Source organism: Nuphar pumila, chromosome 1 (genome assembly GCF_984573655.1).
Source record: "Nuphar pumila chromosome 1, dmNupPumi1.hap1.1, whole genome shotgun sequence".
NCBI classification, from domain to species: domain Eukaryota; kingdom Viridiplantae; phylum Streptophyta; class Magnoliopsida; order Nymphaeales; family Nymphaeaceae; genus Nuphar; species Nuphar pumila.
Window position 1 is genome coordinate 3,015,276 of NC_143249.1, and position 12,515 is coordinate 3,027,790.

General features: G+C 38.9%; 1 protein-coding gene across 2 annotated transcripts; it reads left to right on the forward strand.

Annotated features, from left to right (window-relative positions):
• The first annotated feature begins 440 nt into the window (after positions 1–440).
• On the forward strand, positions 441–6,691 carry LOC149847687 (monogalactosyldiacylglycerol synthase, chloroplastic-like). Of its 2 annotated transcripts, none has more exons than XM_089995516.1 (8): positions 441–1,104; positions 1,198–1,370; positions 2,327–2,488; positions 2,619–2,709; positions 2,926–3,150; positions 5,797–5,859; positions 5,953–6,027; positions 6,154–6,691. In XM_089995516.1, the coding sequence occupies exons 1-8, from the start codon at positions 580–582 to the stop codon at positions 6,391–6,393; spliced, it is 1,554 nt and encodes a 517-aa protein (XP_089851642.1). In that variant the 5' UTR covers positions 441–579; the 3' UTR covers positions 6,394–6,691. The 2 variants fall into 2 exon arrangements, with proteins under 2 accessions (XP_089851642.1, XP_089851561.1); XM_089995435.1 differs by having other exon boundaries at positions 442–1,104; positions 2,619–2,760.
• The last annotated feature ends 5,824 nt before the right edge of the window (positions 6,692–12,515 follow it).

Genomic DNA, 12,515 nt, shown 5'->3' on the forward strand with positions numbered 1-12,515 from the left:
CTAAGAGGTCAAACTTGGGGTTGCGGACACGGCTACTCGGTTTCATACTTTGGGCTGAATGGTGAATGGTGATGGAGCACGGCGGTTGGAAGATCAAACACCGACCAAAGCCACATGTTCCACACGACCTTTGACACACACTCACAAGGTTTTGATCGCAGACGCAACCTCACAAAACCAATTTTAGTTTTCTCTTTGGCTTGTATTCGCGTGGGAAATCGATAAAGATGCAAAATGTTTGGCACCAGCCACTCACCACGGCCACACACACACACACAGAGAGAGAGAGAGAGAGAGAGAGAGAGAGAGAGAGAGAGAGAGAGAGAGCTCTTCATCCCTACAAATCCTCGCGTGTGGCTGCAAACTTCTACCCAGATCTCTCTCTCTCTCTCTCTCTCTCTCTCTCTCTCTCTCTCTCATCTGTGGTATATATATTGTACTCTGCCGCGTATTTTGAAGAAGAAATATAACCCCATGTCATGATTCTGCATGAAACTGACATCCCGAATGGATTAAGCTCAACACTGTGTTGTTGAGGCTCCATAGAGGGGATAGAGAGGAAAGAAGAAGAACCAAATCATGCAAGCTTCAGCAATCACCCAAGAGCCCTCCAACTTCCTGGACCTATTCTTGTCAAGAATTGGGTACCTGGCCCTCAGTAACCATTCAATTTCTAAGGATTTTGGTCACTTGGGTTCAACCGGTTCGGCTTCCTCGCTTGCTTTGAGCACCTTTTCCAATACCAAGTTCGGAGAGAAGAGGCCCAACAAGGTCGTTGCTTCCCTCAGGCTGAGCAATGGTGGGCCTGGTAGCGTCCATGGTGCCTGGAGTGAGTTCAATAGATTTGTCAAGTTTCACTGTGAGAGGTTCTCTTACGGGTTCGCGTCGGTCGGGGGGACGATGAAGAGCAGCCCGGAGTCGGGCAGTGGTAATGGTGGTGGTATCGGTTTTGGCGGACACCATGGTGGTGAAGTTCAGGTGATGAGTGAGGAGAAACATGTCAGGAAGGTACTGATTCTGATGAGTGACACTGGGGGTGGACACAGAGCTTCTGCGGAAGCAATCAAGGCAGCTTTCAATCTTGAATTTGGTGATCAGTATCAGGTCTGATTTTGATAGAAGAAATCTAACATTCAGTTGGTTTTAGCAGTTTCTTGGTTTCATTATATAAGTACTATTTACAGATGTTTGGCACAGGTATATGTTACAGATTTGTGGTCGGATCATACACCTTGGCCTTTTAACCAGTTACCCAGGAGCTATAGCTTCTTGGTGAAACATGGGGCACTCTGGAGGATGACGTATTACGCAACAGCTCCGCCCTTGGTCCATCAGCCACATTTCGCGGCGACCTCTGCTTTTATAGCTCGGTGAGGTTTCTTGTTTCTTGATGGATGAATGTTGAACATATTGTTTCACGCTTTCAGTTGTATTTGATGCCGAGTGCTCGCCGACTGTTGCCTTAACTATTTCTGGATGATTGGAACATGCGTAAACTTATCTATGTCAAAGCTACTGAAGGGAGAATGTGCATTCAATTTATTCATATATTTTGTGGATTAAATTGCTTAACAAATATCATTAAAAGAGAACATAGGGCATGAGGGATATCTGGGATTGATTATGTTTTGAACTATCGATTTGTGTTTTAAGTAGGCTATAGTTGTTTCACACAACGCACCCCCCCCCCCCCACACACACACACACACCACCCCCCATTTTTTTCTGGATAGGAATCCCCAAGTATTTGCAGCATGTTCTAAAATTTTCAAATCTATGCCAAGAATTTTTTTTGCTATATGAAGTCAAATTCTATTGAATGTGTATGTTATTTGAACGTGAAATGACCCAAAGACATCTTAATATGTTTGTTTTATTTTGTCCATCGGATAGTAATCTATTCAAAATCTATGGTCCTTACATACTTGGGTATATTATATATATATATATATATATATATATATATGTGTGTGTGTGTGTGTGTGTGTGTGTGTGTGTGTGTGTGTGTGTGTGTGTGTGTTTCTCATAAGGGTTCATGTTTGTTTGAATGTTGAACTTTTCCTTGAGTATTGATCTGATCCCTATATTAGAGTCTGTTATGGGACAATCACCTGCTGGAAATTTGCAGTGCTTAGTTTCTTATACTTAGAACTTTCAATTCAAGATTATTGATGAGTTTGAGCTACTGATTGGAATTGAGATATAGGAAAGAGTCTGAGAGCTTCAGTTTCACACACGTTATCATTTTGAAAGCTGCAGTAATTGGTAAACATCTGTATGTTTCTAACATCTATTGGTGCATCAATGTGCATTTTCACTTTTCCAGAGAGGTTGCAAAAGGACTGATGAAGTACCAACCAGATATCATAATTAGTGTACATCCTTTAATGCAGCATGTGCCGCTTCGGATCTTGCGAGCAAAAGGGCTTTTGAAGAGGATAGTGTTCACTACTGTTGTAACAGATCTAAGCACTTGCCATCCTACATGGTATAGCTCCCTTTTTGTGCACTTAGCATTCTGTCGGCATCTTTTATATCATTTAGTTCTTTGATCTATTTGCCGAAGGGATTTTTATGTTGATCAAGTATAATACCTCTAATTTCACTTCTCTGGCCAGGTTTCACAAGCTTGTAACTAGATGTTATTGCCCAACTGCAGAGGTAGCAAAAAGAGCTTCAAGAGCCAGACTGCAGACTTCTCAAATTAAGGTGTACGGCCTTCCTGTGCGGCCTTCTTTTGTTAAGCCTATTCGGCTAAAGGTTTTTTTTTAGATTGTTCATTTGCTTTTTATTCATTTATTCTGTTCCATTTACATCTATTCTGAGCTGTTCTGTCATAATTTAACTAAGTTTATCTTCTTTGTCATGGAAATTCAATTTATGCGCTTTTACCTTTTTCCTTGTCTTTTTTATACTTCCTTTTAGGATGAACTAAGAAGGGAATTGGGAATGGATGAGCAGCTACCTGCTGTTTTACTCATGGGGGGAGGTGAAGGTATGGGGCCCATTGATGCCACTGCCCGTGCTCTTGCAAATGCATTATATAATGAGTCTATTGGAGAGCCAATAGGTCAGATTATTGTTATCTGTGGAAGGAATAAAAAACTTGTGAGCAGGTTACAGTCAATTAAGTGGAACATACCAGTTCAGGTATAGACATCCATCCTTGTTTATATGCAATTGAATGTTTGAAACTGCTTTCTTCATGTTAGTTTTTCATATTCCTAATTATGCTTGGAAGTTTTGACTTCAGATCCTCTTAAGATTGTGCTATTTTTTTGTATTCACATTCTTTTCCTGCTACTTATTGGGATAGGTGTTAAGATTCTTGTTATTTTGATATTTCATCAAAACACATGGATCCTTGTTGAAATTGCTTTTAGTATTCATTGGGTTACATATTCTGGTTCACCTTTGAGTGGAATTTGTTCATGTTCAGAGGTTTGGTATGCCTTGATGCTTGTTATCCTTTCAATCATTTAGTGAAGGAGATCAAGATTGAGTAATGCTCAATGAGGTGAATTCTATTTAATCATGAGTTGTTTGGGCATAAAAATAGATTGCCTATCTAAATTCACACATGTAGCTATAGTTGCAGATGATTTTCAGGAGTTATTGTTTGTGAAGGTCTAAAGTTTTATCATTGAAAAAGCAAAGCAAGTGAATTGTTGGTGTTACAATAGAATTTGATGCTAGAATGGGCTTTATGGTACATTGATGCAGTATGGGATAATCTAATTCTGTTTGTAAGGTCTTAAAACTGGACTCCCTCTTATGAATTTCAATATCCAAGGTGATGGATCTGAGAATATTGCATTACCTACTTCCTCTCTATGTTCTCCTTCCTTTTTTCTTGGGTTGTGATTTAATATACTTGTGTATACCAACATATGGTCTATTTTAGTAAAATACATCAATTTTGCTGCTCAAACATAGATTTGAGTCATTTGACCCATATCATATGATTGCCTTGGTTTGTAGAATATGCAATGTACTTCATACCCATTGATTGACACAAGATAGCTTCATGGAGAATGGCTTTTATGCAGTTTTTGGCAGCAAAACTTTTGGTGTATACATCACATTGCATCTGCATATGACCATATGTTTATATACTCGACCTATTCACCTACACGCACACGCGTGTGCACACACACTCACACATGATATGTGAAGTGCACTTGATATAGTTCCATGGATGGTGCTTTTAAGAACCATTCAAGTCACACTTGATGACAGACTATAGTGGAGCTTCTGCATCCTACAGAATTCAGAATAAGGAAAACAGTAGAAAACCAAAGAATGGGGGAAATTATTCATTTTTCATCCTGTCCTATTCCCATAAGATTTGAGGAATAATTACTCAAACTCCTTAATAGACATCTTCTGAATGAGTGAAACAGATGTAGTTTGGAATTTAGATTTTTTTATGCAATTGTAGAAGTGGTGTTTCTTTCTAATTTTCTGAGTTTGCATAAGTGGATTGTACATGTTTTAATCATTTTTGCAACTTTACTTTGTTTTGCTTTCCTTTATTTCCTTTTTATCTTTTTCTCCAGCATAATATAACAGTGGGTTTGTTTTGATTCAGTCTCTTCTCACCTTTAGTTGTTTTTATGAAGTGCCGGAGGCACATCTAAACCTCATTGCCTAGGTTAACCTAGGTTCTTTTCTATTGTAAAGAGCCTAGTCAATGTGTAGGGATGTCAAATTATTGTTCTTGATCTAGGGTGGACTCAAAATTATCACAGTGAACAAATGTGGGAGCCCTTGATCAGATATGTTCTCTAATATTCAAGCCACTTAAAAAACTTCAATGTGCTTTATGGGACCCCTAATCAGATTTGTTCTCTAATATTCAAACCACATTGAAAATGTCAATGTGCTTTCTGCTAATTGCAGAAGCAGTAAATATGTAGCTATGTAACACAGACTCTTCTAAAGGTCACCACACCCGCGTCACACCCGCATGAGACTTGGATATGGCTTTCTTTGTGTCAGGTGAAGTCAACCACACTGAAGTCCATTTCTGTCCAAAGGTAGATTCAGTTAACCAAGTCCAGTTTTATCTATATTATATATAAATATATAAATGCATTATATATATATATATATGCACCTCAGCACGAGTGTGGTGTTATTTTTTATTGATGAGGAATAGCAATTGTGGATTGTTAATTTGATTTATTGCATGAAAGCATGATGAATTGATGATATGATGATTATTTTTATTTCATTAATCTTAAGTTAAAATTGTTAAAAATTATATATATACCCGGACCCATGTTTTTTTAAAGTGCCACATCGCTGCACCCACACCTATGTGACATAGATATGTAGCTATTGCATATTGATGTTTTGCACATGGCTTAAAGTTAAGGAGTAGGAAAAAACTATCATGAGAAAAAGCTTTTGGTAATAGTGACATTGGTATATTTTCAGGATAGTGCATCATCCACATTTCACTAATTTTCTTTTTGGAATATACTACCTTGTAGATAACAGGGCACATATGTTTGACAGGGCATTTCCACATTTTTCTGGATGTTCCTTTGCTAGATTATAATATGCTTTTCAACATCCTCGAAGATATGTAAATGGTATCTTTACGCATGCCTTTTGTGAGTTGTGATGAATAATCCACCATTCTGCTTGACCAGGGGAATCTTTGATTCCATCAGCTCTTCTTGTTACATTACGACTCTCTCTCTCTCTCTCTCTCTCTCTCTCTCTCTCTCTCTCTCTCTCTGTTAGTGATGGTGAGATATGACGTAAGCTTGCTTTAAATATGCGTAGGTGTTGGGGTTTGTTACCAAAATGGAAGAATGCATGGGAGCATGTGATTGCATTATTACAAAGGTAAAATTCATCATGTAAGAGAAACCATGTTTTAGAGGTGTAGGGTAATTCTTATGCTAATGCTAATCATCTTTGGTGCATTGATGTTTATAGGCAGGACCTGGGACCATTGCAGAAGCCATGATAAGGGGACTTCCCATAATTCTAAATGGGTACATTGCTGGCCAGGTAATTGCTTCTTTCTTTTTCGCATTTACCTTCTCCGTTCACTCGTCTGCAATCATATGCCGAAGAAACACAGCCAATTACAGGAGCCAACTTTGTATTCACAAATATATCCTATCGCATGTGTAGGAGGCTGGTAATGTGCCTTATGTCATAGAGAATGGGATTGGAAAATTCTCTAAATCTCCAAAGGAGATAGCAAACATAGTTGCTGAATGGTTTGGTTCGAAGTCTGATGAACTCAAAGCCATGTCTCTGAATGCACTGAAGCTTTCACGTCCAGATGCAGTTTTCAAAATAGTTAATGATCTTCATGAACTGGTGACGCAGAGAAGTCTGCTAACAACACAGTATGCTTGCTGTAGCTGATTTGCTTTTCCAATTTTGGAGCTTGTCTGGAGTTAACCTGACCCGAAGCCAAGAAGCATTCACTCACTGCTGGTGGTGGTTGATTTTCCTTTGCTTCCACTTTTGTCTTCTTTCTGCCTTTTGAGGGGTATCCATCTTTGCCATTATGATTGGTAGCTGTTAGTACCAACAAGCTTTTCATTGATTTGTATAATTAGACGATCCTATAGTCCTTAGATGAACGCATCAAATCTTGCAAAGATCATCTGTTGTCGGTTTTATGGCCGGTACAATCGACACACGTTACACATTGAGTGTTGGCCTATGCTGTTCTTTTTCTTTTACTTTTCTTAATCAGCCTATGCATTGTTATTCTATAAAATATTTATTTTTTTTAACAGAGAATAGTTGATGCAAAATTTGCATCTCGACCGTAGAAAATGCATCCACTTTGATTTGAAGTACGGTACAAGTTTGAGATGTGCAGTTTGACTAAGCTGCTCCTGAGATGTGTGATCCTTATTTTCTGTTGAACAGAATGAGTTTAAACATGGTTTTTTTTACGCGGGGTTTGGTCGAACTTCCTGCAACTCAGACTGCTAACCAGTCCCATATGATCAGTGAATATATGCGCATCAACTTTTGTAAGTACTTCAAGTCCCCAAGTCCATTGACCGGTTAGCACGCTCGGGAATCTTGATAGCGGGAAGCGAAGAGCTTTAACAGCTAAAGAACTCGTGACTTTCATTTACATATCTTTTTATTCGTCTGTAAAAAACTAGGTCCCAGCTTCTTAATTATCAGCCTCGTGCACTTCAAAACAAGTCACTAATCTCTTTCGGAGCTGCTTTCGGATTAAAGCCAACAGCCTCTTGGTTAAAGAATCCCTTTCCTCCCAAATCAAACACTGTAATGAATTTTGGAAGTCCCAATGTTAAATGCATATGCATGACACATGCATTGTCTCAGTCACTGGCCTTGTTCCCTTGTAGCTTGCTCACTTTGTTCCTGGAGCTTCTCTTTTGTATTTGGTAGCTACTAGCCTACTACTTTCTTGGAAATTCTTTAGTGGGACTAATAGGCTTGTTTGATCTGGGTGAGTAATATCCAAACCCTACATGCATGTGCTTTAAAGGGTCTTCCAGCCTAAAATGGAATCTACTTCCTATGAAGCAACATGGGCTTCTTGATTAGGTTGGACTGGGGTCATGCACGTCTCATATTGGACCCAAATCTGGATTATCTGTATATATCCACTTTGGATCAGGTGGTTTTGACATAAAAAGATTATTAGTGAAATTTTGATGCATTATAGACCGTTGAATATTGTACTGCTTGGAAAATCTTAGCATACAACTCAATTGGATGATCTAAAATATGTTTTTGACTAAACAAACCATATAGATCAAATTTGTAGGGCTTGATACACCAAAAAATCAAGAAAATGTGAAGGAACCGGCGGTTTCTACTAGAGGGTACAGTACACTCGAGGGTAGCCAATATTCCCTCATCTCTCGCTTTCTCTCTCCATATATATATATATATATATATATATATATATATATATATATATATAAAAGAGGATGGCCCACACAACTGTTCTCTTCAAAATTCACATGTTTTTTTGGCAAATCTGACTGCACAGATATGACCTTCATGGTTGATATGTACAAAACAACAACAACAACAACAACTACGCCTTCATCCCAAAACAATTGGGGTCGGTGATATGAACCAAAAAAGAAAATCATTTTGGGTCTTCCACATGAATCCTTCTCCTCCAATCATTTCTAACCAATGCCATGTCCTCGGTGAGGTTCAAAGCATTCATATCTTTTCCTATCACCTCCATCCATGTCTTCCTAGGCCTACCCCGACCTCTTTTAACTAATATACTTTCCCATTTCTCCATCCTTCTAACTGGAGCATCATTAGGCCTTCGCCGAATATGTCCAAACCACCGTAAACGATTCTCTCTCATCTTATTTTCAATGGGTGCAACGCCTACCTTCTTACGTATCTCCTCATTCTGAATCTTATCTTTTATTGTATTTCCACACATCCATCTCAGCATACGCATCTCAGCTACACTCATTTTTTGAATATGATGTCTCTTAGCAGCCCAACATTCTGTACCATATAGTAGAGCGGGCCTAATAGTCGTCCTATAAAACTTTCCCTTCAACCGCAATGGCATTCTACGATCGCACAACACTCCAGTTGCACTTTTTCATTTCATCCACCCAACCTTTATCCTATGATTTATATCTCCATCAATTTCTCCATACTTTTGAATGATAGATCCCAAATATTTGAAACAATCATCCACCGGTATTTCTTGCTCACCAAGCTTCACTACACTCCCATCACTACTTTGTTGCTTACTAAACCGACATTCCATGTATTCTGTTTTACTCTTACTCAACTTAAAACCTCTTGCTTCCAATGTCTGTCTCCATAATTCTAACTTAGCATTAACCCCAGCTCTAGACTCATCAATCAAAACAATATCATCAGCAAACAACATACACCACGGCACATTTTCTTGAATTGATCTCGTAAGCTCATCCATCACTATAGCAAATAGGAAAGGGCTTAAAGCAGATCCTTGATGTAACCCAACCGTTATAGGAAAATTGGTTGTTACCCCTCCACAAGTGCGAACATTGGTTACTACTCCTTTATACATATCTTTAATTATACTAATGTACTTAAGAGAAACATCTTTCTTCATCATTGTCCACCAGAGAACGTCCCTAGGTACTCTATCGTATGCTTTCTCCAAATCAATAAAAACCATATGCAAATCTTTGTTCTTCCCTCTATTTCTCTCAATAAGTTGTCTAAGAAGATGTATAGCTTCTATAGTTGATCTTCCAGGCATAAAACCAAATTGATTCTCCGATATCATGACAACATTCCTCAACTTAGACTCAATCACCCTCTCCCAAAGTTTCATACTATGACTCATGAGTTTTATGCCACGATAGTTTGTACAATCTTGTATATCACCTTTATTCTTATATAGAGGCACCAAAGTACTCTTCCTCCACTCATTAGGCATCCTATTTGTCCGCCAAATCTTGTTAAAAAGATTTGTTAACCATTCTAAACCTTTCTCTTCCAAGCATTTCCAAGCCTCGATAGGTATACCATCTGGGCCAACTGCCCTTCTTGATTTCATTTTCTTCAAAGCCTCTACAATTTCTTTCTTTTGAATCTTGCGCATGAAGTCACGATTCATCTCATGAAAAGGAATGAACAAGTCTCTAAGATCCTGAGCATGCCTTTCATTAAATAGCTTATCAAAATAATCTTTTCATCTCTCCTTAATCTCCTCATCTTTGACTAAAACCCTTTGCGTTTCATCTTTGATACATCTAACCATACCCAGATCCCTCGATTTCCTATCTCTCATCTTTGCAAGCCTATAAATATCCTTCTCGCCCTCTTTGATATCCAACTTATCATAAACCTCCTGATATACCTTATCCCTCGCGTTCCGAACTACTTTTTTAGCTTCTTTCTTTGCTATCATATACTTCTCCAAATTCTCATTATCATGACTCTTACTTAGATTTCTATAACACTCTCTTTTAACCTTAATAGCTAATTTGACATCCTCATTCCACCACGATGTATCCTTACCTAGCGGTGCACTGTCTTTAGACTCACCTAATACCTCCTTAGCCACCTTTCTCATGCCACCCGCTATCTTATTCTACATTGATTATGAATCCTCCTCGAGACACCAATCAACTTCATTAACTATCTGCTCTACAAACATTCTCTGTTTAGCTCCTTTCAGTGCCCACCACTTAATTCTAGGATCTATCATATGTCTATCCCTTTTGCGCCATTGTCTAATTTTAAGATCTAAAATTAAGACTCTATGTTGTGTAGCTACACTTTCTCCCGGTATAACCTTACAATCGATGCAACAACCCCTATCTCTCTTTCTAAGTAGGAAAAAATCTATCTGACTCGTATTAACCCCACTTTTAAATGTTACTAGGTGAGACTCCCTCTTCCTAAACCAAGTGTTTGCTAAGATCATATCATAGGACAAACCAAAATCTAAAATCCTTTCTCCACTTTCGTTTCTTTCTCCTATACCATAACCTCCATGGATACTCTCAAATCCATCCCTACTAATGCCTACATGCCCATTAAGGTCACCGCCGATGAAAAGCCTTTTTTCATAAGATATCCCTTGTACTACTCCATCTAAATCTTCCCAAAATTGACGCTTAATGGAATCATCTAAACCTACTTGAGGTGCATAAACACTAATAATATTAATAATATCTGTACCTAATACTAATTTAATAAGGAAAATCCTATCACCCTTCCTACGGACCTCAACTACATTATCTATAAACTCACGACTCATAACAATCCCTACTCCATTCCTATTCCTATTTATTCTTGTATACCAAATCTTATATCCCCAAGGTTCTATCACTTTTGCTTTCTCACCTACCCATTTGGTCTCTTGTAGACATAAAATATCAATCTTTCTCCTACACATAACATCTATTAACTCTACCAACTTACCAGTTAAAGACCCTATGTTCCAAGTGGCTAACCTAATGTTATGGTCTTGGACTAGCTTCTTTACCCCCACCCGTCCAACAAAGTGAGGGAACCCTTGCCTATTTGACACCACACCCGGGCGCCGGTGTGATGCGTCGCTTTCGGGCGACAACCTAGCAACCCTTGCCCATTTATCACTGCCTCCGGGCCTATAGAGTACAACGCGTCGCTCAGTAGGGAACGCCCCAACGAAATTCTCATATTTGTTCATATTCATAGGGTATGACTAAGTTTTTATGATGGCTGTCACAGGCCTACCGCAACCCTCCTCCTTTATCCGGGCTTGGGACCGGCAGTGTATAACTAAACAGTTATACACAGGCGGAGTTTCATGGTTGATATGTAGAATGACTAAAAAATGACTCTTGTATCAAACTTTTTGATATGTAGGTAGGATTTTACAATCCTACAAAAGAGCTAAAACATGAGGTTTGTATCAAACTTTTTGATATGTAGGTAGGATTTTACAAGGATCTAAAAATCAATGGTTCTGAAATTTTTAAAAATGTTTACATTATAAAATTCTACCTTATACATAAAAAAAAAGTTTGATCTAAGAGTATATTGATAGGTTTTCGACCATGAAGATCACATCCCCTCCTGCTGATCAAACTGCACTAGTCCCCTGCACTTGAATAATCCTCTAAGACGGCTAAGAACCTCAAACCTCAGGAAGGTAGATGATGACCGACCAACCAGTCAGAATTGAAGACCCTCTCGCACTCAGTTACCGGACCGCACCGCACCGAGATGTTGATTACCACGGTGTCACCACGCATATCTGGAGCCTGATCTTGACCTTGAGCTGGAGCTAGGGGGTCTGGATGAAATCCATTGCTAAGAGAACAGAAGGGAGGATGAGAGTCGGGGCCGGGTGACTAACGAATGAATGATAATAAGGGACAACCAATTAGAGAAAGAAACACTCCATACTTCTGCCTGTTGGTAAAGGTACTGGCTAGAATATGAAACGTCGACGTACCTCGTATAATCTTTTCGTTTCAGAAAGAGGAGACCCTTGAGAGAGAGAGACGTGGGACAAGACAACCGACCGTATCACAACACTGCTACTCACACTTGGAAACCTGAAAAGCGGTGAGCAATTCATGAAAATGAAAGAGAGGTGGGAGGGGAGCCGATGGGGAGAGGAGAAATAAAATTGTGGGCAGATTTACGTGGAACCCTGGAGATATTCACACAAATATCTAGCAAGTGACGGACAGATTTGAATTAAAGAAGGATAATAAAATTAAGCGGTCGGGCAGTTAGCAGATGCGATTCACCAGTTTTTCTAACTTATTTGCATTACATGTTGTTATTCGCCGGAAATCCCTAAGAAAGAGCGAATGTTTGATGAACAGAAGAGGCTCGCCGGTTTTTCTACATTATGCCTGCATTTTCATTAAATTCACAGTAAAATAAAACCCTAAGAAATCATGCATGCATGCATGCATGTTTGTTACGACTAAGGGGTAATCACATTAGCGGAAGAGAGTCGTAAGTTATTATAAATTAATGCAAGTCTTCTTGACGCCTTCGCATGAATA